This window comes from Xiphophorus maculatus, chromosome 20 (genome assembly GCF_002775205.1).
Source record: "Xiphophorus maculatus strain JP 163 A chromosome 20, X_maculatus-5.0-male, whole genome shotgun sequence".
Classification (NCBI taxonomy): Eukaryota; Metazoa; Chordata; class Actinopteri; order Cyprinodontiformes; family Poeciliidae; genus Xiphophorus; species Xiphophorus maculatus.
Genome location: NC_036462.1, coordinates 28,392,196 through 28,419,453, shown reverse-complemented (window position 1 = coordinate 28,419,453; position 27,258 = coordinate 28,392,196). Strand labels below are relative to the sequence as shown.

Genomic DNA, 27,258 nt, shown 5'->3' with positions numbered 1-27,258 from the left:
TGTCGTCCCATCATACGGGGGAGGAGGAACATGTCAGCATGTTCCATGAAACTTGGAAGCTAAAAATGAGTCAAAATTTTTACAAAACAAGGAATAAAAATGAGAAAACTCTGAAGACTGCAGAACTGAGCCTGTCAAACTTATACAGATCGAGGGGCTACAAAGAGCAGGTGGTTTACCAGCAGGCAATAAATGATGAGTAGAACAGGGCGACTGTGGCTCTTTGGTAGAGTAGTCATCTTGCGATCGGAAGGTTGTAAGTTCAATTCCAGCTTTCTCTTGCCACATGTCGATGTGCCTCTGGGCAAGGCACTTAACCCCAAATTGCGTATCGTATATTGTGTATATTGTGAGTGCGACTGGGTGAATGTGACTCTAGTGTAAAGTGCTTTGAGCGCTCTATAAATACAGTGAGAAACGACTGTATGCTGGAGCTGGAGGCGTAGACTCTGTTGAAGTTTTAAATAGGTTGCCATTTACAAAGCAGCCAATCCAGAACGGCCAATTATTTTGACACTGATTGGTCACGCTGCGGTAGTCTTAGGACAGTTTCCAGTTAACGCATATAAAGGTATATTTAATGTTTAAACTATTAAAATAGGCACCTATAAGCATTTTTAGAGAGGATACAAAGTATTTGTGGCTTTTAGCCATTTGTGGGCGCCTGTCGTCCCCAACACCCGTGAGTAGTGGAGGTCCGCTGTAGACTGGTTAATCTTGTGGTTGAATGGCTTCTTAATACTTTTCTGCAGACCCAACTGTTCAATTGCTGTGAGGAAAAACAGATAGGAGAGGCTGCGGCATCCTGAACACGATTTATCCAGATAAAAATCATAATGAGGTTTATAAAATGCCCCCTGTCTTCACATGTTCGAGGTTCGTCTGTTGTCACATAGCCATTTAGCAAATACTATAAAAACCACTGACCAGTAATTAGAAAGTAATTAAAATGAAAATTATTATACAAATAATTAAATTGAAAAGAATTAAAATCAGTTAAAAATTCTTAAAATAAGAAAAAATTATGAAAGAGTCATTGGCAAAAAAAATAAATAAATATCAAATTAAAATTTTTTCCAAAACAATAAAATACATTAGTTAAAATAAGTATTGAAGACTTCCAGTGGTGCCATGCTCTGAGATGGCTGCATTGGGTGGAGGCTCCAGTGAGATTGATGATTAATTGACAAATTGATGATTAACTGACAAATTACATAATTTTCTGGACATCCCCTTAAAAAAAACAGCAAATAAGAAAACGATGCCAACAAGAAACACCGTTGGTAAACAATAAACTGAACAAAAAGCGCCCAAAGAGAAGAAAGACCCGCAGCAGGCTAACAATACAGCTAGCTAGAGAAGAAAAGCTAACGAAGCTAATGAAATGATAGCCGAAGTCCTGCGTGAACTAAAGGAGTTGTGGAAAGAAAATTAGAGTGTGTTTGCTGAGACAAAGGCTGCTCTAACAAAACTGGAAACATCAGTATGACACCTGAAAGAGCGTAGGGACACCCTAGAGCAGGGGTGGGCACTCCTGGTCCTCGAGGGCCGGTGTCCTGCAACTCTTAGATGTCTCCCTGGTCCAACACACCTGAATCCAACAGCTGAATCTCCTTCTAAGTGCAGTCAAGTTCTCCAGAGTCCTGTTAACGACCTCATTATTTGACTCAGGTGTGTTGAAGTAGAGATGCATCTAAAAGTTGCAGGACACCGGCCCTCGAGGACCAGGAGTGCCCACCCCTGCCCTAGAGCAAGGCATGGAAGGAGCAGAGAGTAGAAACGGTAGAAAGGTACTCAACTTTTTCTACTACTTTTACACGACTTCACAGGCCCTCGCATACAGGTGCTGGTGCGAGGGCTTTCACAGGCCAGGGCCTTCACATGCCTTCGCATCCACTTGGCGGTGCGAGGGCCTTCACAGGCCAGGTCCTTGAAGGATCCCTGGCCTTCACAGGCCCTCGCGTCCACGTGGCGGTGCGAGGGCCTTCACAGGCCAGGTCCTTGAAGGATCCCTGGCCTTCACAGGCCCTCGCGTCCACGTTCAGTGCGAGGGCCTTCACAGGCCAGGTCCTTGAAGGATCCCTGGCCTTCACAGACCCTTGCGTCCACGTGGCGGTGCGAGGGCCTTCACAGGCCAGGTCCTTGAAGGATCCCTGGCCTTCACAGGCCCTCGCGTCCACGTGGTGGTGCGAGGGCCTTCACAGGCCAGGTCATTCAAGGATCCCTGGTCTTCACAGGCCCTCGCGTCCACGTTCGGTGCGAGGGCCTTCACAGGCCAGGTCCTTGAAGGATCCCTGGCCTTCACAGGCCCTCGCGTCCACGTTCGGTGCGAGGGCCTTCACAGGCCAGGTCCTTGAAGGATCCCTGGCCTTCACAGGCCCTCGCGTCCACGTTCAGTGCGAGGGCCTTCACAGGCCATTCAAGGATCCCTGGCCTTCACAGGCCCTCGCGTCCACGTGGCGGTGCGAGGGCCTTCACAGGCCAGGTCCTTGAAGGATCCCTGGTCTTCACAGGCCCTCGCGTCCACGTTCGGTGCGAGGGCCTTCACAGGCCAGGTCATTCAAGGATCCCTGGTCTTCACAGGCCCTCGCGTCCACGTTCGGTGCGAGGGCCTTCACAGGCCAGGTCCTTGAAGGATCCCTGGCCATCACAGGCCCTCGCGTCCACGTTCGGTGCGAGGGCCTTCACAGGCCATTCAAGGATCCCTGGCCTTCACAGGCCCTCGCGTCCACGTTCGGTGCGAGGGCCTTCACAGGCCAGGTCATTCAAGGATCCCTGGTCTTCACAGGCCCTCGCGTCCACGTTCGGTGCAAGGGCCTTCACAGGCCAGGTCCTTGAAGGATCGCTGGCCTTCACAGGCCCTCTCGTCCACGTTCGGTGCGAGTGCCTTCACAGGCCAGGTCCTTGAAGGATCCCAGGCCTTCACAGGCCTTCACATTACCACGTGGTCGTCTTATTCAAGTACTTCTGAAGGAACTGCCTGCGATGTCATCGATGACATCACGTTCGTTTTGATGACATCTGTGCCTCTTCCTTTTTCTTAAAAGGAAGAGGCACAGATGTCATCAGGTCTGATGTCATCAGTGACAGTCAGTGACGGACGTGATGTCATCGATGACATCGCAGGCTGTTACCTCAGAAAAAATATTTTTTATACCTACATTATCTTTTATTATAATTTGTAAGTGCTCTAAAACGTTGTTCACGTCATGAGTGACATCACAGCCATTCTTAAGTGATGTCATGAGAAGCTCCAAGCCATGAATGGCTGCAATATGAATGTATTTTTTTTAGTTCTTTTCCAATTGAACTAAAACTTCGGAGGCACAGATCATGTTAGTTCAGATGACAAACACTTTCAAACATTTAAAAATGTAAAATGTAAATCCACAAATTAAAACAAAATCCTAACAAGACTTAGAATGTATGTTGGCGTAAGTTTTCCCTCACTGAATAAATTATTACAACTTATTAATTAATTCTCCAATGAAAAACAGTTAAAATAGAGATGCACATTCTTATACTAGACTGTTTAACAGCATTCACTTTTCAAGATGTTTTATTGCTAGAAATGACATTGCAACATTCTTGACCTATTTAAATGTCATCCCCACTGTTGGATTATGTTGGAGGACAGCTGTATGGTGTGTGTGTGAGGGTCTAGGTGAAAAAGGAGACAGTAACATATGAACAGCGCATGAACCATCTGGAAGTCCACTTATAATCCTTAATTTTTCTGGATAGCCAAAAACATAAATGCAATACAAGTGGTGCTGGTAACACAAGCAAACAAAGCTTTGTGATTCACTGAATTACATCCATCTCTGAATTTAGCATCAGAACTCACCTATAAAAGAAAATGTAACGTCATTGAAGTACAGGTTACTGATAAATTTCCCAAACTGCAGTCCTCGTCTTTCATGTCACACACCACTCTGGGCAGGAACGCCCCACAAAGATAAGCTTTAACTAGTTACTGCTGGAATAGCTTTACATTTTTTTCAAGAAAACTACCCACGTACTCCGTATTGGTGATAATACGCACCCAGATGTACAAAACACAAATGGATCAAGGCTCGAAAATGTCACGAGAAAAGGCCCACCACGTCCTCCAGGTCAGACTTTAATTCTTTATTGACCCAAACAACAGATCAACCAAATCCATTTGCTGGCTAGAGGCATGACGGTAATATGAAGGAGGTCTCAAGTCCCAGCAGAAGAGAAGAAACAGAAGAGAAGAAAAAAAAATCCATTCTCATATACCACAAAATTCATCACATACAGACACACATCTCTGAAAAATGAAAATCCTTTTTTGTCTGGTGCCTTCCATGACTTTCCTCTTATAATCCAGCGTTGAACCCCCTTTAACCAATCTAGGGTCGTCATAATAGCCATTCAGGACAACCTCAGTGGACAAATAATCAAGTCAGATTTTGTATTTATTCTGAGTCATCATTTCTGAATGTGCAACCCAGAGACCAGTCATGTCGGTGCTAAACTGGATTAGCATGGTTTCTGCACTTCAACACTCCTGAGAGGCTTTCCAGAGACTTCATTAGAGCCAAAACGGCTTATTCTTTAAAAGAACAGTGCATGCTGATATGCGCTAGTCTCATCTTCTGCATAAAAGAATACGTGAGGGGGTTCTGCAGGTCAAGTCTTCATGCTCATCTGTTAAAATATACTACCCACAAGCTTCACTTATTACTCTCTGTTTTAGAAGTTTATGTAGACCTTTGCTACTAAAGCCCCCGATGAACATTCTTAGAGTATAATGATGACAGGGCTTTTCCGAAGCATCATGAATGGGTTTAAAGGCTCACCAGGAGGTTAACTGTAGAACTGTAGGGAAACACAGAAATATGCAAATATAAATAAAAAAAGAAAGAGAAAAAATCTGTTAATGAATTTGGACAAAATGGTCCTGCTTACATTTTTACTGCCTGTCATTTATTTCAACTACTTCACTTAAGGGGAACATGTTCCCACAGTCAGAACAAGCTGAGTTGCAGAACAGGATTTCCCTGTTTTGCAGACTACAGTCATTTTTCTGCTGTCAGGTTCCCACAGGGCCTTCGCTCCTACAACATCCACTCCCAACCTCCCAACGTTTGTGACTCACCATCCATTACGTTTTTTGGTTTAGGCTTACAGACAGAAATGCAGCAAGTATAACTTTGACATTAAATAAGAAATAATGAAAAATGTCTTCTTCTATTCTGGTTAGAATGCAATACATACTTTTTAAGTGATTGCTCCACAGTCGTGTTTAAAAGTACAAGGCAAAATAATATATAGATAGATTCAGTCCAGCATGTAGAATAAAAATAACAGATGCATTACAGCTCCAACCCGTTTTCTTTGAGGTCGGACCTGCCAATTGTGATTTTGACCAAATGCAAGTTTTTTTTCCCCCCTACGGAAGCCAAGATACCATGCAAAGCTGTAACTAAAAGTCAGTGGGAAGAGACTTTTTTTTTTTAGCAGCGACATAAAAGGCTCAATTACTTGGGCAGCTTTAATTTGCAAAAGTGGGCTGTTATAGTGATTGTGGGTCACCGGCAACAATGCTCTGTTCTATTTTTTTTTTTTTTTTTTTAGAGAGTGGGGCTCTGTGTCTGGAAATATGCAGGCGAAATTGATTTGTGAATCTTTATTCTCTGGCTGGAGAGCGAGGGAGCAAAAAATTTTGGACAAGTAAAGTGATTTAATACCATTAAGGCTCTTGCTGAAGGCAGTTTTTCTGCCTGCGAGTAGCTAGCCTCACCAACAAAGATTAAGGAGGAATCTGATGCAGCGGCTTTCAGTTCAGTTAACGCAGTCATGTGGCGCTGCGCATGCTGCTTTTGTTGTGCAGGACTTTTAACTTTATGGCAAGAAATTAATTTTGTTTTTTATTTTTTTAAATAAATAAAGTCGTGGGTAAATGGGGTTTAAAGAGTCACAAGTGTTGCGGACTATCGTGAATGCCTCATACTAAATGCCGTGAGTCACAGCAAGCTCCGACATTCAAGCTGAGATAGTAAAATTATAAAAAGGTCAAAACACTGAACTACTCATTGTAAAGACTAAAAAAACAATTATCTATCTGCTAAGCAATAGCACAGAGGTTTTCACCTATCACGCTGTTAAGTTGAATTAGGAAAACAGGGTGAGTCAACATGCATCTGCTGCATAAATTGCTAAGGCTCTGTCCTCAATGCAAACCAACTCAGCCGAAGAGAGAAAAGGTCAGACGAAAAAATAATCTCTGAACATGTGAATTTATACTGGGAAATATTACTTTTGTAGTATGTGCTAAAGTAATTAAATGAATTATTTTAAGAAATAATGTATCTGTTGAATACAGATGAATTCGAAGCGTTTTCCAGGTCACAGTTATACACTCAAAAGTTACTCCAAATGGAAATTTCCAGCATGCCAAGCATATTTCTGAGCTCCTGCATATAAATTTAGTGTTATTAATTTCAAATAATTTCAGAATGGCCAAAGTTTATCTGCGGAACGATGAACAAATGCTTCAATTTAAGGATGGATGGACTGAATATTCAAGAACCTGATGGACTGACAGATAATAAACGACTGATTTATGGACAGATGATTTATTATATTGATAATGGACCAGGAACAAAACAATAAGTCATTTTATTTTGTCCATACATTTGCTTATATGGAACACTGTAATATTAAATTCTTAGATTATTGCCGAGGGGAGGGGCATGGCGTAACGGTGAAACAGGCAGTTCAAGTACGAGGGATCTCCGTACTTGATGCAGTCACCTGGGGTTCCATCTGATTCAGAAAAGGCCTTCAGAGAATTGAGAGGACAAACTATTTTTACATCCAAAGTCTTCTAGCAAGAAAAACTAAAATGTGTCTTAAACTCTACCGTGAGTGGATGATTTTTAAGCTATTTTACCTTGATTTCTCAGGCACGGTTTTAAGAGTAAAGTTGTTTATAATACATTAAGCAAAACTTGTACTATTACCAGCTCCACATCAAACTAGAACCCTAATGCTCGAGCTCCTCCAACACCCCAAAAACGTGTGAGCAAAGTTAAAAAACAAAATGTGAGGCAGACATCCTAAACTAACTGCTTATTGTAGAGGTCAGGTGGGCTTGAGGTGACCCCTCAGGCACTGAGAGTTACCTGGGGCAAGACACAAGAGAATGGAAAATAAACCTAGGGCACTGGATGTACCAAATCCAAAGACAGATCTTTTTAAAGACGGGATCCTGTAAACTGCAATACAGGAGGAATGCCTGTAAATGTAGCCAGAAATGAACCTGAACTGAAGCAGGCGTAACAATCGTGTTCCCATACGAACCCATAATAACGCATTATGGGCTCATAGGGGAACACAATTAAAATTTTTAAAAAAGAAAACAATTAAAAAGAAAAACAAAACAATACTGTAAGCCATCTTGACTTTCTATTTTTTTTTTTTTTTTTTTTTTTAGTTTAAAACAGACAACTTGCATCACATTATTTTGGCAGTTCTGTCAGGTTTAAGCAGACATTCAGGCATAATGCAGGTAGTCCAAGAAATTTGAGACACTAGAAACAAGTTAAAACAGACAAACCAGATATTCTGAAGATCGTAAACGTCCTGCTAAAAGTTACCTTCTTTAGCACTGAGTAACGGACATAAATCTAGTCAAGACATTTCCTTCTGCAAGTAGTGAAAAACAAAAAAAATTGAGCTCAGTAAGCAGCCAACTGGTCATTTACAAAGAATTGAGTTATTTGAAATAAAATGAAAGTTTTGAGATGTTTTGCAAAGAAATAAATGTTCTGTTCTGTCCTTTTTTTGTTTTTTAATGTGTGCAAATGTAAATAAACAGTATGGGACCTACCATGATGTAAACTCTGTCCTTTACAACAACAAATCTAAAAGAAATAGACCGCGAACAATAATCGTCCTTCATCATTTATGGAAAGACTCCATCAAGCAATTCTGAACAAATTTACTTGACATCACAGTCACCTACCCCAAAACCTTTAAATGCGCATTATGACTGAAACGATTTATCAGATTAATCGTGATGAATTGATTATTGAAATAACTAATTTAGAAGTAGATTAATCGTTAACTGGAGACCAGAGCCTCAAAAGAAGGCGACCTGGTCGACCTGTCGTCTTTTATAGTTCTGTTGCTGCTCTGAAAATCCTAACTGGTCAGAATATAGAAACACCAAGACGCTAAAATTGACTGCAGCCACAGCACCATTCATTTCTCTTTAAACAATCTCTTCCACTGCTGTATGTTTTCTTTAAATGAAGTACATTTAAAACACCCTTCCATAAATACTTTTTAACAATCACTGCATCCTGCTTAAAAACACTGTCGTTCAAAAACCAGCCATCTCTGTAGTTGTAACAAATGTAATTATCTATTCATTATTAAGACGACCCTAAGAGTGGAATGTTCTGAAGCTGGGAAAACAAGAAAAACACTCTTTTATCAGACTGGTCACAGTTTTTGCTTGAGCTTTTCTCGAATCTGTTTAATGCTGATAGATGGGAAAGTCATGATACTGCTGAGGCCTAAAATGGAGAGGAATTATCTGAGTGCTACATGTCTCCCCTGGCAGAAAACAGTAAGTGGTGGATGACAGAGTGGCAGCGAAGCAGGCAGCTGGCCGGCTCCCCCCTGAGACATTGTCTCTACAGTAATTATCATCATCGGCACTCCAGAGACGACGCTACACAGCCCCACTACCTACACACTGCTCTACTTACCCTCATAAGCACAAAAAAGAGACTTATAAAGACGAAGAAGAAAAAGGTACGCATGATTCACTGTACATAATAACACGATGTTGTGAGCTGAGGGCCTGAGACGGGATAAAGTATCCACAGCAAACTCTTTTACACACAAAAGCACTTAAAGATCGCTCTGATGAATGCATCCGAGTGAGCAGAAGTGGGACACACTGGCGAGGGAGACATGGAGTGGTGACAAAGACAAATAACTGGCTCTATCAAGTTATTGAGGTAAGAGGAAAACCGCATTAATGTTTCGCCGCATGTGAAAACAAATCAGAAAAAGTTTGGGTTTTAAACCATAGTGATCTGGGTTATAATTTTTGGAAATTTTGTATTAGTTGCTTTGATTAGCAGTTGAAGACATTGGTGGTTTTCACAAGGTGTGTGTGGAAGCTTATGTTTACTTTTGTTTTAAATAGGGCGATAAATATCAAACATTTGGGGGAAAAAAAACAAAAACTGTGAGGTTATGGCCAAATGTTTCATTTCTATCCAGAGCTTACTGGTAGTCTGGAGTCAAATACAAAAATACAACAAAAATCAAGGTCAAAACAATTAAACGGTTGTGCAGATTTAGATTTAAAGCAACCTTTAATTTTTCCCAGCACGTTTCTTCTTACTGGAGGTAATGTATGTGTTTTAAAGTTCGGCTTCTGACTTGAATCCAAACTACAGGAAACCTGTGAAGGAAACAAAAGATTAGGGTGATGGCAAGGAGGCCTTCCAACCTCAAAAACTTAAAGCTCATTAGCAGAGATTATTAGTCAGAATATAATCAAGATCTGATTGGTGTAATATTAAGAAATATTTTCCATTGTTTACTGAGACAGGTCTAAATACTTTTACATATTTAATTGTAAATAAACTTCAGCTAAATAATTGTTTCTATAGTGATGCAATGGGAAAAAATTCATTTAATTATCTTTTGAGAATATGAATTCCTTCCAGAGTCAAACGTCTTGGTTGAATGAAAATTATTCTAAATCTAAAGCTGCCAGGGGTATGAATATTTATGGGCTTGACTGTAAAAATGTATATATATTTTCAAGCTATAAAAAGGACTATAAAATCTATAGAGGTACAACTTTAAGCGGCATCATGTTGACAGTTACGGTTTTCCAGAAGCCAAGTCTTAAGATGTTCGCCTGAAGAAGGAGAAAAGCAGGAGTTCACGAAAGGTTCTTGGATTATATTCGGGCTCGGGGATAAAAATAGCTCGATAAAAAGCACCCGTCAGAAATGATATAATACGGTCATATCTGGTGCCTGCTCTGGTTACATTATCTGAGTTCTTCTTAATGAATTCTTGAAGCAGAGGTGAAGCTTGACTGGGAAATATTCTGTGGACCAGAGCAGAATCTGCGTTTTCCCCGATTCAACTGTTTGTGTTTTTAAGTATCTGACAGTGAAGATGCAATTACTCTTAACATATTTTTAGAGCTAGTGAGCGATTCTCAGCTCTGCTCTAGTACTGTGTCCTAGATGAAAAGTATGATTCAATCCAGTTTAATAACCAATTTAGAAATAGGTTAATGGTTAACTGGAGACTAATGATTCCAGTTAGTCTCCAGAGGCTACCTGGAATCTAGAAGAGGCTTAAGTAAGCCAGGTATGTGAGCGAAATCTGGTGGGTGAGAGTTACAAAAGTATTCCTGAGACGGATAAAAACAGCACAATCAACATCTGCACCCAACTTTGCTTTTGTGTTTTCCAGGAAGAAGCAGGCAGCCTTTGGAGTCGTATTCTCAAAAGGCAAATTGAATTTGGTTTAAGCTATGTGGGCTGTTGTCCTGACTGAGTAGTTTGGATGTTTTTATAGAAATGTTGCCTCATACAGGAATGTTCAATTGTGTTGTTGAGACTTCTTTTTTTTTTAAAAAAAGCTCTCTAAGCTTCACTGTATGTTTGTAGACATCCTTATCTCCAGCAAATCTTTGTTTTCTTGTCCAAACAGTAATAAGTTTAGAGCTAAATTTGCAATTTGATGCTAAAGCCTATAGCAAGCTTCAAATTAGTAAGAGGACAGGGAAGATAAATTCACATTACAGAAATGTAATTTTCACAAGCAAGCTTGCAGAATAAGTCTTGATTGAAAGGACTTGTACATCATAGTCGATATATATATATATATATATATGGCAACATTAGTTTTTTGTTGTTTCTTCCTTAAATTCTGTGAAGTTGCATATAATGCCAGAAGCAAACATCCTACTCACTTTGAAATCAACGATCTAGTCTTCCATTTCCGTTTGTTTAACAAAGTTTCTAATTTTCTGAAAACAGCTAACCCACATTATTTTTAATTGCAGTCAATCACGTTTAAGCGTGTTGGCGTCCGGGGTTATTCGAGGCAAACAGCCGAGGGAATGAAAGATAAATAGGGCTGAATGATGTTGCGGGAGGGTGGGGTGGGGTGGGGGTGGAAAACTGTTTTCATTTTCTTGGAAATCTGTTTGATTGATGGCTCAAATTATAATTTAAAAACGGCAACCACAATCAGCAACCAAAAATAATTAAACTTGTTTTGAATTAAATTATTAAAACCGGCACATGAAGTCTGCAAAAAGAGTTAAGAATAATAATAAGCTTGAAACTCGTCTCACAGCTCCTGAGAAAGACGCAGTAGCAGATGCATCTGATGACCATGTCCTCTTTGCAGATGTACTGACGTACTAGAGGCACTGAAGGACAAAGTCATGGTATGTGGTGCTACTCTCCAAACACTTCCCTGGCTGCACCATATGGTATTCAGCACAGCATCGTGCAACATCAGGACTTCTTCTCCTCCTAAGAGGTTTGAAATTGCGCGTTGTCGTGTTTTGGTAGAGAGAAGGAAGCACAATGTCAAACTGCACTACGCCGTGAGAAGTGTCATCACGGCAAAGGCGATGTCTGATGTTGGCACTTCGCAAAGTCACGCCGCTACTTTGTCGTTTGCCCTTCTCTTAAACTTACGGAGTCAATATCCTCGGGCTAATTTAAAGCGGTTGTCTTTATCACTCGGAGAGAGGGGAACAATGTCGAAAAAAAGTGGCCATCTGACACGGAAGGTCTGCCTCCTTCGGAAATTTATTAGAGCCGTAATTTACATGAGAAGGTCAAAAAGCAGGCAATCACCCCTGATCCGGTCCATAAACAGCAGCCAGTCGATGCTACGCCGCTTGTCAGTCAATCACTCAAAAACTCAAGGACTTGTAAGCAGTGGTCGAAAAGTGTAATTAGTTTCATAAAAGTGAAGTAAAGCAAGATTGCACAACAATAACTAAAGAGGAAGAAGTACTAAGCTCAATTTTATTTATCAAATATCTAACGAAGGACCACAGTATTTACAAAATCATTGAGATCTCAACAAAATCTTCTAAAAAAAAATGAGGACATATTGGAATGTCCTAAACCAATCCCAAAGGTTCCTGATGCTGTCCATTTTTAATTATATAGTATTGGCTGCATTGATTTGACCATTTCTGTTGAATGATTTTATGTAAAGAAGCACAGATCAGGATCTTTTAGACTGATTTTACAAATTCAGATTGTGTAATGTTTCACATCTGGGCCTGGTTTTTCCGCAAGAGCTATAATAAAACTAGTAGTTCTGGTTCAACCCCGACCTGGTCCATGTCAGACGTCTTTGGCACAGTATTGTCTGTAACAAACGTACAAACCTGCCGGTTTTGCTGGACGTTAAATTGTCCCAGAAATGATTGTGTTGAACGATAATATTGTTGTTTTGAGCCCATTTTCAACCAATATAATGAAAATTGGAACCATAGTGCAAGTCCACACTCTCAAAAATTAATAAACTATTTTCTAAAGAACATTTAACAGTGGAACTAAAAGACATTTAAATATCCAAAAATAAACCGAAAAGGAGATAAAACGGTTTTATGAAGTCTCCACAAACAAACTTGCCCTTCAAAGTATATGAATCATTTGACTCGGACAGGGAAAACAGGCAATCATGCTAGACAGAACTTTTGTTGAGAAAAAGTGTATATTTACAGCAGGTGTCAAATGTTTGCAGCATTTTTCAAGATGGCAGCTTTGCAATGACATGAAAGGGCAGTATATCTTTAGTGATTAAGCAAATTGTCTTAGTGTGCAACATATTGCGCTGGCCTTTTTAAATTTTGTAGATTAAACGCCTCAGTGATTGTGGACATTCGTTGCTATCCCATCCCGTGTGTTGAGTTCACCCCGAGTGACGGAAATCTGACGCTTTTCGCTGTCGTCTGTTGCTTCCTTGTCGAGACCATTAAGGAAACAAGAAGGGCAGGAGTAACTCAACGCACCAGAGTCAAGTTTTTGGTTATCCAGTCAGAGAGAGAGAAAGAGGGTAAAAATCAAACTCATTTGAATTTATCATGATTAACTGATTTATTATTTATCGCAACAGGCCTACATCCAACATGTCCTCTTAGAGAAATATTTTCATTTATCTGGTTTTACATAATCAAAGCAAAAACTGGGACAGTTTAAAATCCACTCTTTTAGGAGATGTTGACACCAGCACTACAGCTGACCCTGGTTCTTTCTGATCATAACAGCATGATCAGGCACCTCAAGTTAAGTGAATGTACTTATTGCACAGAGTATTGACACTTCTTTGCTTCTTATCTCTATAAAGTAAATCTAAGAGGATGAAAAGCTAACATAACATTAGCTGGCTAATTAGCATGTGCCTCAGTAGTCTCTTCTTAGCTTGCCAATAGTACTTTCATAAAAAGCTTTACCATAACAGATGTAATGGGCTTGAGTTCTTTAGTCTCCAGGCCTTGACATTAGAAACTGAACTTCCTGGGGTCTAGTAGGGTAGATGCTCAAACAGGTAAAGGACTAGCAAACGTTGAGTGATTCTACCCATAAAATCTCAAGTTTGGAACTTTCTTTTTAAACGCATAAAGAAGATGCACATCAGGCTATTTATAAACAAGGTACAAACCTGTTCTATGAAAGAGGCAACCATCTTGAAGTTCAAAAATGGACGGAGCTTTTCATTGGGGAGGAAAACCTCTTTTGCCACCCGTTATAGAAATATTTGGGGTCAAACTGGCTATTTTCATGTTGTATAGAAAACGGATCCACTGTTAATATGTTAAATACTAAAGGACTCCACAACTAGTGACGAAAACAGGTAGAGGTGCATGATGCTTGGACTGAGCCCCAGCTCATTTCTGTTATGATCTCCTAAATTTTTGCTCCTCATTCCGTTGTGTTGCTCACTCAAATGTTAAATAAATCATTATTGTTGTGCTTGGCACTGACAACGCCTTCAAGGGTTACAACCACACCTTTAGTCCGAAGGAAAATATAAGAACAGCAGAGCTGGCAGCTGAAACAATTACACAATTTGCATCTCTTTGTCTGTTTTACAACAAGTACAAATCTGCTGCCAGGGCTGGTTAATAATGGGCCTGTCTGAACAAAAGCCCTTGCTTTCACCTATATTAACCTTTGCAGTTTGTTCTAAATTGCTAATCTAACTCATTGGTCAGGCCCTAAAAAAAAGGGGGGGAGGAAAAAAAAAAAGTCCCATTTCATGAAGCAGAATTCAGAGACGTCTGCCGAGGTTAAAATCCTAATTACTCGTCATGGCCAAACTGTAACCCTTTGAAATGACACTACCCAATTAGTGACGACGAATGGCTGCAGAGTTAATTAACCAGAATGCTTCTTATGAGAGCAATATCAAATGTCTAAGAAATTAACAGATTGCCAGTTCAACAATTCAATGTAATTGATTTGTTCCCCTTTTTCGGGTTATGAACTCGTCTCTTTTCCCTATCCATTTAGCTAACCATCTAGGAAGGATTGAAATGGGAACTCTTAGAGTCCACTTCTGCGAGCGCAGGCTGAATCACAGGCGGCAGTCCTCGCAGCGGCAATCAGAATCATTGCTGTACTGATTGCGGTGGAATGTTCCTCAGTTAATGAGGTGGCACTCTGCCACTTTGCAGCATCTCGTAAATACAGACCATTTTGCAATTAGGCGAGCACGCAGTTGTAAGTGAGCTGTCATAGAGGTGACCGTGACATATGATAAAAGCAAATAAACAAGGCAAAGAGGCACAGATTTTCTGCATAAACATGCCTGTGAAATATTTAAAGCCAGACATGTAGCAAAAAACAAAGCAGACAAAAAAACACACAAATGATTCATCCCCCTTCTCTAATTAAGTTTATCAGTCTTACAGAAAAAAGAAAAAAGAAAAAGAAAACGCTGCGGATAACAACAGAATTGAATCTGTTGAATTAATGGCAATGACCAGTCTGATCACTGCTATTAAAGCTGCATCTTCAGAGCCAGGGCATTTATTCTTAAATCACAGAACGCATGTGTAAGAAAAAAACGTCGCAGTGACGGTTTAGTGGTTTGCTCAAGGACACGCTGACAAAAGGTTGCCAAGTTTCCTCTGTCTTTGCCTTCTAAGTTAAAGGTCATGCCCGGAGCATCGTAGTGTACAGAGAGATTTGACATCTGCCGGGTAAAGAGCTGGGGATAGAACAAGAGCAGAGATAGAGGCGAGAGCAGCAGAGCATGGCTCCGGGATTTAGATCAACCAGATTTGCATCGTTGGCAGGTCTTTGGGTAAGGCAGGCATAATCTCTTGCAGACAGGCTTAAGAAAGGAAAACCTGACTGTTGAGTCTCTATAGATATGGATTTTAGCAATTAGCATAGCTAATAAGAGAAAGGGTGTAAACAGTTGTATTGAAGAGTGTCAAGTGAATAAGGGAGATAAGAGGTGGTAAGGACAAGGTTTTTGCAGGAATCGTAACTATGTCAAAGTTCAGCCGTCTATGTACAACTTAGGTAAATGTACAAACACTGCTGTGTAAAAAGGCTGTTCATGCTTAAAACCCTCCAGTGTGACTGAATTAAAACTATTTAGCAAAAATGCTTGGGCAAAAATTGCTTCTGAGGAAAGTAAAGACTCATTGCCTGTAATTGCCACCAATGCTGGCACATCCAATCGTTAGGTTTCAGTGTCAGTTTCTATGGTACACAATTCTAGGTTGATTTAGGTAGGTTTTTTCCCCTTAAAAATTAACACATATTTAAACTGATTTTAATATTTACTTGTTGTCTTTGACACCAATGTTTTTTGATGACCAGAAATTATGAAGGTTGGAGGGCAACTACTTTTTCACAGCACTGAATTTTCATATGCACAATTAGCAAAACTGTATTATATGTTGTGATAAAAATCCCAATTATGTAAAATTGCTGATGTCCTGCAGCTCCTAACCCACAAACGTGGCTCTCATTAGTAATTGCCATATCTAGAATGTAGAAAAGTGATTTAAATTAAGTCAGTCTGAAATGATGGTCCACAAGGGTAACACATGAAAAACATAGGAAAAATATACACGTACACCACTGAAGGTCTTTAAGAGAGACTGACTGACAAAGCATGTAATGTGCGAATAAGGGAGGAAACTGAAGTACTCAGCCTGGTAAAAACCAGGCTCTTCTTCTACACTTTACTTCATTCAGAGGGTCTGAACCTTCGTCTATTGAGAAACAATTGCTTGCTGGAGATGTGGACATTTTACCCAATCGCTAACTTTTGCCAGAGAAGTATGCAATGCGCCAGTTTGACGCTATGCTGCTTACCAGAAATTGCCTGCACTGCGAACAGCCATCCTCAACTGTGAATAGACAAGTGCCCCGTCGAACAAAACAGCTGTTAATGTTAACTCAATATCTGGTAGCATTGCTAAAACTACAACTACAGCAGACTACAATTCTACAGCAGCACGGAAACTTGGAAATATCGAGATCAATGGGAGAAATCCCAGACAGAGTACTAAATGGAGATGAGAATCGATCAGAGTTGTGTAGGAAGGCAATAGCCAGGGTATAAAGTACCGTACATAGCATGAAAATAACATGCTATATAGATTCTCATACCGCCCCTGTGTGGTTTGAAATCAACTAAAATTCAAGAATTTCTAACAGAGATTTGGATGAACATCTACTTCTATACAACACTTTTCCACACACGCTGGAATTAGATTAAACAGCAGATGGTCTAACATCAGGCCACTAAAACAGTAAGTGGTTAAACACCTAGCGTAAGTAGAGTTGAATGACTTCTCAATCTAAATCAGGTTTTTCCCTTTGCTCCTAAACCAGAATAAGAGTAGACGTTCTGCAGGTAGTACAGCCATATTCACTAACTGCATTCCTCATTTCGGAGGCTGGTTACAGTTCCTAATGACTGCAGCCAGTCTAAATAATTGAGAGAGCCAAAGCACCACATCAGCTACAGAAACGGCTATTAACCTTGGAGAGTGATATTCAAATCCAGTAAGAGCTAACTACGGCCTCTAGTGTCCCTTGCGGGGCGGAAATGTAAATGTGTTCGAGCTGAAACAGATGGGGAAACCGGCCGCCGTTTGAAGTTCCAGCTAAAGAAGTTGTTGCGAGCAGAGGGCTCTCCACCCCCTCCATGAAATATTCAGGGCTAAGTCCCCCGAGCTGCCTCTTTTCCCCGTGCACCCCCGTCAGACCGGGCTGGACTTCGACGCCGCTGGATTATTAGCAGACATGAACACCTTACATAAAGTAAAAACTATAAATATTTACATAGTCCCAGCTGCGCGGGGAACAGGGGAAAAACAGCTTGAGGTTTGTCTCACCCAGCACCGAAGAATTGGGGAGGTTTGATTTATGAGTTTGGAGAAAGACAACAACATCTCACCACTCCTTTAAGAGTACTCTGCAGCCTAACTGTTTGGATACTGACGGGTTCCAGGCATTGCTGTTTACAAATCATCACAAATTGAATTTCTCAGTTGAGTTGACATACTGTCAGAGCTGATTTGATTCTATTGTGGTGATACCTGGCTGCCAATCATTTGCGGCTGCGACACTGTGCTGTGGACCAAAGAGAAATCCTCAGCATTACCGTTATCACCTTCCCCATGAGAGAGAGATAGAGATAAAAAGAGAGAAAGAGAGAGAGAGAGAGTAAGAGATGTGGAAAAAAGAGAAACTGGGGAAAGAGACAGAGACAAAAGGACTTCCTTTCTTTTCAGGAGACAAGCAGCTACAAAAAGGTGGCAGAAGTGAGATTAAAAGTTTTGCGAGAGTTACTTTTGAGCCGCATCTTGCTGCAAAAGGATGTGGTTTTAAATGTCAGATATTCAAACTTGTCCATAGCATGGTGATAAGCATGGGCATACATACATCTATCCATTTTCCATAACTGCTTTCTCTTTGTGTGGAGTTGGGGCCTTATCTTCAGAGTGAGAGGCAGGGTACAATTTGGAGGGTTCGCCAGTCCATCACAGGACAACACAGAGACATCTGGACACAATCACAGCTAAAGGTAATTTAGAATCTGAGGACAACCTAATATTTAGTTGGAACTAGATATATGTTTCTTCTTTTTGCTAGGTGAAAAATATATATATATTAGCTCAAAACCAGAATAATGCCACATTTTTATGAGGTTTTATTAGTTTCTTTAAAGTTAAAAGTTTACAGTACATATATTGTCTTTGTCTTTAGCATTTGCATTTGTTAGCAGGCTAAATTAACAAAGATAATGCAGTACTTTAATTTCACAATAGAGAAAGCCATAGTTTCAGTAAGTAGGTATATAAAAAAAAATATTGGTATTGATATCAGTTATTGGTCAAATGAGTTTTAGCATGTCAGCATATGGAATATCAGCCAAAAAATCCAATGTCGTGCATCCCTAGTTTACTGTAATTCTGGCCCATTGCTAGTGACAGAACTGATGTAACAGCATGTTTTATCGAGTCAAGACAGAAATCGTTACCCCCTCCATTTCGCTTTTATTCAGAAGTATGTCTTCTGAGAGTGAAGCCTTGAGCTGCAGCTTCTTCAACAGCAGTCACTGGATAACTCTGCCACCCGACAAAAATAGTTTAGCAATACACGAGTAGCAACTGGAGTGGCTCAATTTCCACATAATAGCTGAAGTCAGGCTCCCTTATCAGTTTTTTTTTAACAAAGGTTTTAAAATTTGGATGGAATTTGTTGAGGCTGAGTTTCAAGACGGAGCACGACCACAAAACAAATCCAAGGATGAAGCTGCGAGTGCACACATAAGAGTAATGCGTCATACGCCGCAGATTCATGAAGAGTACTAAGTTGCAGTTTTTAAAAGCAAGAGCCAGTATGAGATTCTAATGGAACAATAACCTTAAGTTAAAACAGCAGGGTTCATAGAATTATGTAAATTATCTAACATATAAATCAATTGTGAAAACACAACAGCTTTTTAAAAACCAGAGTGAAAATTACTCATCCTGCTGCCAACATAATATACGTATTGTTTATTTAAGTTGTAATAATTATTCATCACGTGTATTAGTATATTATTTTTGCCACATAGACATAAATTAAACATATATTCCATATATCCTATGGAAGTGACAACGTGCTTGTTTTTGAGGACAAACAAGGTTAGAGTTTATAGGAAGATGGATGGAGCTAGATGCAGCTGACCTCCTGTGTTGACTGAGGTTAGGGACCAGAGTCGGCCACAATAGATAAAATCCACAAATACTTGAGATCCTCTCTAAAACCGTTTGCAACTTCCCATTTTAACAATTTAACCACCAAATATACATTTATACACGCAGTGGAAACTGTGCTAGCAGCACTACCACAGAAGCTAACGTCTACAGTTTTCCTTAGCTCCACTCCTGGTAGTACAGCCAATCAGTGCCAAGATTGGTGCCTCTGGATTGGCTGCTTTACAAATGCCAGCCAATAGCCTGTCAAGTAGCATTGCGTCAACGTATTTCTGCTTCCCAAGCAGCATTTACTTTTGAATATTTTAGATATGCTCTACAAAACAATCCACAAAAAGTCAAATTTATCAAGAATAATTCAGCGTTATTCACAAAAAAGTCTGGAAATACGTGAAAATCAACATCATCAAGAGCTCTACACCACAACTAGATATTGTAAACACAGGGAAATTAAGTACATGTCATATACAGTATATAACAATATATATATATATATATATATATATATATATATATATATATATATATATATATATATCAAAATATTAAGAGCCCACTGCACTGAACCCCATAGAAATCCTCTTGGTTATTCCACCAAATATTGATTTCTGAACTCTTCCCGAGTTAAAAGATTAGTATTGTTGTTTCTAAATCAATATGAACTTGTTTCCTTTGCATTATTTAAGATCTGAAAGCGCTGGATCTTTTGTGTTATTTTGACCATTTCTCATTTCCTGTAAGTAAATAAAAAAAAATTTTTGCTTGGAATTTCGGAGACATGTTGTCAGTAGTTCATAGAATAAAAGAGCAATGTTCATTTTACTCAAACATATAAATTTTAAGTTTTCATTTAAAACTTGAAGATGAAAACTTAAAATTTTCATTTTCAAAATAAAAATTGTCACTATATGAATATATATAGGAGTAATCATAATAATATCTCCTGCCGCACATTCTGAACGAGGTGCAACCGTTGCCTCTTCAAGGTGCTGCGCTGTTTTCTTAATAATGCAACAGACCCATTCCGAGTTACATTCATGAGCCAGCATCAGGGGCAGCGTGAGAGCTGAATCAACACCTGCGTGTAAGGGATATCCTGGCACAGTGAAAGCCACTGCACCACACAACCACCTCCTTCTCGCTCTTCTGATTCAGCAACAGCAGCATGCTGTTTGTAAGAACACACCCTGGGACAGCTCAGAGCGCTGTGTTTGGCAAGCAGGAAGGAGCAGAGGCAGTCAAGAAGGGCACGAGAGGAGATACTCCAGGAGCCACAACAACACGGGACTTTTCTTTTCAATTTGAAAATAAATGCTTTGCCTTCATATATATTTGTGGGCAAAATTAATAATAATTGCCTACCATTTCATTAAAAATAAACATAACATTTGATTCTTCTTAGAGTGGAAAAAGTAGTGCTTCGCTGTATTGTCTTGAAGACTTCTGCACTGACTCAGACACACTAAAGCTGTAAAACAAACAAGATATGGGCAGGTCATTCAGTTTTAATTCTGCCATAGCATTTCAGCAGTTTAAAGTATTTTTATCAAGATAGAAAAACAGGACTGGAGTAGTTTTCTCCAGCTGTATGGAGCATGAAGTAAGAGTGCTGCCGATTTCCAACCTAACTGCACTGTCAATCCGTTGGCTGTGGGGGAAAAAAAGCAGTTACAATATTTTTCCGTCACTTAAAGGAAACTCAAATCTGGAAATATTTACAGCCACAAACAACACTTCCTTAGCAGTCAGCCGGCAGATGAGCCAGGAAGATGTAACGTGGAGGTGTGGACTGTGAGGAGTTTTCCTCCTTAACAGACAACAAGACATTACAGAGGTGACCTGACAGAGTTTATGTAATGATTCGCTTACAAAGTAAATGTGCAGTTATCCACATTAAAGGTCTCACGACACACACACAACTTGGAATTTGCCTGATTCTGGACATTGATTTACTTTGTCCATTACTTAAGATAAGGATGCACCAATCTCAAAATTTGGGCCAATATTAACAATGATGGCAGTGGCCAAAAACCGCTACACTTAACGTAACCATTTAGCACTGAAAAAAAAAAAAAAAGACAACCACACTGCGCCAGATAAACACCTTTAAATCCTGCGTTGCGTCACTACCACATGAACAAACAAATACCACATGTCCAACTCTCTCTCCTTCAGAAACACGAGCAAGAAATAAACACTGTTTTTTGATATCGGCTCAGATTTACTAATAAACCGATTTGTTAAGAAAAATTACTAAAATTGGCTGATATTGATGTTAACTTGAGACATTTTCTTTATATATAAGAATCCAAACATGGTTGTAGAGGGTATCTGCCACTCTCGCCCAACCAATAAATCACTGGAAAATGCCTCTCAACTACCCATTGCAGGATTTTCTCTGCAACTGATAAATGCTCTAGAAGATCAATTTCTAGAACTCTGCTGTTGGTATAATTGTGCGTATTATGTTGTACGAAGCACTTGGAAAAATACAGCTGATTAAAAATAAATAAATGTTAGACAACATGATTGTACATGGACCAATTAAGAGAGATGAACGTCTTAATTTTTTCTAACACCATTTACACTGTGATATATGAAGTGAAACTCATAATACCATGCCATGTCTACTATAGATGAAATGACAGCTACAGCGGGAAAAGTTAAACTTGGAGAGGTTTGTAGCTGAAAATTCTGATACTTTTAGCCCTCTAATCTAAACTTATAGAAAACAGCAGAAATACAACTTTGTTCTCTACTGTTTCTTTGCAAGTCAATAGACTGCAGCTAGTTTGTTGCTCTGTTCAGCAGTGTTGACAGCATTAGTGATTTAGGCCTATCTGCTTCCTGCCGTTCACAGGCGGAAGACCAAAGGTAACCTTTGTACTCCAGGTTTATCTGAAATGAGGTTATAGTCCACCACTCTGACCTTTGTTCTGGAAGCAGGGTGCAGGTACACTTTGTATCTTCAGCTCAATTTAAAAGCTCTAGTCTTATGCATATCTAAATGTGTACTGCCTCTATTCAAAATAAAAGGTCTAAGTTAATTGGATGAAATTTTCAACGCATTTAAGATGCTAATTTAGTCTTACACACGCCTACAATTTTCCAACTTTCGGGGACGGACTCAGACTTTCTTCAGACAAGCTCGAGTCAAATGACTATGATACTGTCAAGCGGTACAGTACTTGTAACAGGACATGCATAATTACAGCGATTACAGGAGTCTGCAGGGAAAAGAGAGCCTTTACTGTCTGTCACTCTGCTGAAGAGGCATAACCCCGCAACCCCACGTTCCCTACACGCCACGCACAACCTGCGGGAGCACAGACCCGCGCCGTCACAAGCACAAGCCGCACTGCTACCTGTAGCTTGTCCAGCAGGACGCGCTTTGTCGCAGTTGTCCTCAGTCCTCTAACTGCAGCCTGGGAAGCCATGGAAGCCGCCATGTTGACACGCAATACCGGAGACAGGAGTGACGTCGAAACCACGTGTGCGTCAACAAGGAGCCGTTCATAGGGCAACCGGAAGATGTGGGCGGGGCTTCAAGCAGAGAGAACCTATGGAGGGAACCGCTTTCACGCAGGTCTGACGTGACAACACTGGTAAATACTGCCAATGTACTGTAAGCTTAGGTATTTGAAATGTGCACGCTGTGGTGTAGTGGGTTATATGTTGCTGTAAAGTGATGAAAAAGTGAGAGTATTTGTCTAGTATAGTTTGCTTTTTGCTAACAAAATGTTGTCACTTTTGTTAGTCATTTGAGTAAGCAAATGCTGGCAATATCGCTAATAGTTTGCTTTGGGGAAAAAATTTGATATACAGTCATTTTCAATATGTTAAATATAATATAATATAATGTAATATGTTATACATTATCCTGAAAAGTCCATTATATAGAGACTATAAATGATGAGGGTTTCACGCAAACAACTAATGATTAAAATATTACATTTGCCAATTAAAAATGTTGGGGGGTGGGGGGGTGTTTAAAGCAGAAATGTGGGCTTAATAAAAAGTAAGTTTAAAATCTGCTTAAAAGTTGTAATTTTTCCAAATAACACATTATTGAACAGAGGTTAATTTCAAAAGATTTTGGAAAAAGCTCAATATTGCTTATATAAACCCAAATTCCTCCCCGAAAAAGAAGCAGAAAATGTGTGAGGGCAAAGCGCAAACCCTCAAACTTGACTCAGTTCCATCAGGAGGAATGAGTCAGAATTCCAGCAAGATTTTGTTTCTAGACGTTTTGAGAAAAAACATTTAACAAAGAAAATCTGTCTTTTATTATTCTGGTATTTAGCAGAGAGACAGCTTTGGCACTTTTTGTCGACATATCACAGGAAAACTTTAGTCTGATTTCATCCCCGACAGCAATACAATACAAATAATGTGTCCTTTTATGCTGCGTATGCAAACATCCACAAAAGAAATGTATAAACATTGATTATGAAGACAAGGTTCATGTATTTATCACATTTCTAAACATAAAATACAAAACGGCAAAATGTTGCTATTTTACCACATTGTATTTGAGGTAGGCGACCTTTATTTTGTCTCTGCAGCAATAAAATTGAATATTTCTGCATCTATAACGGTTTTGAAACATCCAAAGCGTCCATTTTCATCACTGACGTTAATTTACATAAAGTAAATAGGTACTGAAAGGGCCCCGTCATGGATGTTGGTGCTCTGGAGCCGCTCTGGAGCCGTTCCGGCTCCGTCCGGCGTGTGACCTTGTGTTCAGGACAAACAATCACTGCGCTCAGCTGAAAGGTGTTTGGTAGGGAGTCGAGTTGGAGAGCGTGGGATGTGTGAGGCGATCTTGTCTGAATAGCTAAATAGCCCACTCACATAGTCCTCCAGAGCCCTCATTACATGCCGCATCTTGAAAGGGCAGAGAGGGCAAAGCGATCATAAAGAGCAGTGATTATGACAGAGAGAGAGAGATACTTGCCCAGAAACCATCAGTGTCAGCAGGCTACAGAGGACAAGATGGAGGGGAGGAGACGATGATGAACAGCTACATCCAGGAGATCTGTCTCTGAGCCTCTTCATGATCAAACAACAAAGCCCAGATGATAAAACCTTAGGAAAGTTCGACAACGTGCGCAGATGGGAGCCAGTCTAACAGCAGGCGGGAGAGAATTTGTTTGTTTGATCTTCTTACTCTCGACTCTCCTCTTTTAGGGCGAGTGCATTTTGACACTTGGTGATCCATATTCCGTGAGAGGAAAAAAAAAAAATTCTTTTGGCTGCAAGCCTGTTTAACATAATCACTGTACGAGCACAAATGAAGTGAAAAGTGCTGCTGTGGCATAATATTTCAGCATGTTAACAAATCCTGTTGAATGCATAAACTGCTCGGTGTGCCAGTGAAGAGTAGCAGGCTCTGCATAAGAATAAAGCGAGTCTCTGAGCTGAAGCCAAAGCGATTCGCCAGCCGAGGGTTTATTTCAGAATCTCAAGAGTTTTTGTTCCTCTGTTCCGCTTCACTTTACTCATATGTACAGGCTCATTCAATAAATAAGAAAATTATTGAAAAGTTCATTTGTTTCAGGAACTCTTATCACCAAGTGAAACTCATTATATAGATTAGCTACACACGGTTGGATGTTTGAAGGCCTTTATTTGTGTTAATTCTGATGATTTTCAGCTTACAGTTACTTACAGACATTTAAAATTAGAATATAACATCAAACTATTAAAAACAGCATAAGCTATGTTTAATACCTGCTTAAAGATTGTCAGACAAATAAGCTTCACCCAAATGCATAACTCTAATTTATTGAATATGACTGTATATGTGGCATTCTATATTTATTGATATATAACGGCAAAAAAAAGTCTTCATACCCCTGTTTGGCATGTTGTGACTATCAATTCTAACCCATTAGGAATTAAGGAGGTTGACCAACACAAAGTTGGTCAACCTGAATTTTGTGTGTGAAAAATTCAGTGAAATGATGCATAAAATATTTTTGCTATCACAAATATGGCGCGCATGGCATGCATTTCTAATTAATTTGAATGTAATTAGTGCACTAACTTTTCAAACCATCAATAGCCACAAATCTTTTCATCATCGTTGCAGATCTATAGACAAACTTTTGGCCATTCATCTTGGAGAAACGGCTCAAACTCAGATATTTGAAGCTTATAGAACAATGTTTTATTGTCCAATGTGAATTACATAATTTTAAATCTTCAGATATAAAAGAGGCAACAAACCTCTATGTAATGTTGTTGATTCGTCTGCTGTGCTTCTTGGTCTTCATGATTTGCCTTACTCACTAACTTTGTCTACCAAGCCTCTAAGGCCTTCACAGATCAGCTGGATTTGTACCGAGATAAAACTACACTCTGGATTTTATTAGGTGTATTGGTGGTAGAGGGGGCAGAATACTGTCATGATTTGCGGTGAAGAGGTGGTGAGGAAGACGCTGTGGACCCAGGTTAGAATGAAGAAATTGATGATTTAATGATAATCCGGATACACAAAGTCCAAAATCCAGGCAGCACATAATGAACAGAAGGCTAAGGCTCAAAACTGGTAGCAACTGGAAACAAAGGACATCTAACAGACTTGATACAAACACTAGACAGTCTAGAGTCTAGACACTAGACAGATTAGACAAGGACCCAACGAGGAACACAGGTGGGATTAAATACGCAGAGGGTAATCAGGGAAACGAGACACAGCTGGGAACAATCAACACACAGAAACAACCAAATCCTTACAAATGCAAATGCACGCTTCAAATTTTTATTTATATAAAAGATTTCAAAACAGGGTGAAGACCTCTTAGGTTCCAGGAAAGTCTGATATAACCTCAAATCACAGACTTTTCTCCAGGTTTCAACCACAACAATCTTAAAAATTAACCAAAATAACATTCAAGTTCTGTCCAGATCTGAAAGCCTTAAAGAAATCCTAAAGAACTACTTCCTCTGATTGCCTTGCTTGAATATTACTTCTTTTTTATTATTAAAATATCTATAAAGAAAGCAGAGGCTGACTCAGATTCCAGCATAGCACATTGTTTTAAGAAAATGAGCAAAGTGCCACAGAGCTATATATTGTTCTGACTTGTACAGAACAAAATAGCATCTTTTTCATGCCTGGTTGCATCGTCACTGCTTAGCCAATCGCAGCCGTTCTCAGGTGGCCCCCGCTGAATACAACAGCATACATCCACTAACTCCCACTTGTCCTATCTTGTCCTCCACTCGCTCCTCTCTCCAAAGGAACATGAGCTAATGTGGTGGCAGAGCAACTAATTTGCGGTTTCCTGCCAATAATCCACTGCGAGTCCCAGGCAAAGCCGCAAGTCATCAAAGCAGCAGAGAATAAGAGCCACTGATCCCTGCAGACTGTGTGGCGAACTCCGCCTCCTCGCTCTCACCTTCACAGCAGCAGGAGGCTTGGCTAACAGCTCACAGGACTCACAGCTTGGCGCTTACAGACTGCAGTGTTGATGGCTGTACCATCGCTCTCTGTCACTTTTTCTTTTCTTTTTTTAACTTTAATTCTAATTGTAGGTTCTTCTAGTTTCTTTGCTGTGTCCTCATTGCTGGTTCCCCTCCCTTTGTGTGGGAGGTTTTGCTTTCCTTGGCTCGTCTGTTAGCCACACACCCCATTTATGAGCTCAGCTGAAACTCCTGTACAGAACCTCCTGACCGTAGGAACCCCGTCAAATGTCACTGAGAGAAGGAAATTAAGGTTTGGCCCGTCTCATTAAGAGAACTGACTGGACAGCGGAGAAGGTCACCATACAGAGAGGAATTCACAAGTTTTCTATGCGCACCAGTGGGTCTATTTTATTCAGCGTGGACTGATATTTCATGTTCTAAAAAGAGCAGAAGGGGCCAAACAGCGGCTTTCCAGGTTTTGACCTCTGTGAATATATGCACATATAATGCATGGGCCACAGGAACTAAAGCAAAAGGTCAAAACGATGAAAGTACATGCA

General features: G+C 40.0%; 1 protein-coding gene across 1 annotated transcript in view; it reads right to left on the bottom strand.

The window, feature by feature from the left end:
• The window catches only part of suclg2 (succinate-CoA ligase GDP-forming beta subunit), a 67,772-nt gene extending 44,994 nt beyond the window's left edge, over positions 1-22,778 (bottom strand). The window contains exon 1 of the mRNA XM_023324616.1: positions 22,651-22,778. Coding sequence (XP_023180384.1) covers positions 22,651-22,734 — 84 coding nt within the window. The 5' untranslated portion in view covers positions 22,735-22,778. The remainder of the gene's footprint in view (positions 1-22,650) is intronic.
• Between the last annotated feature and the right edge of the window lie 4,480 nt (positions 22,779-27,258).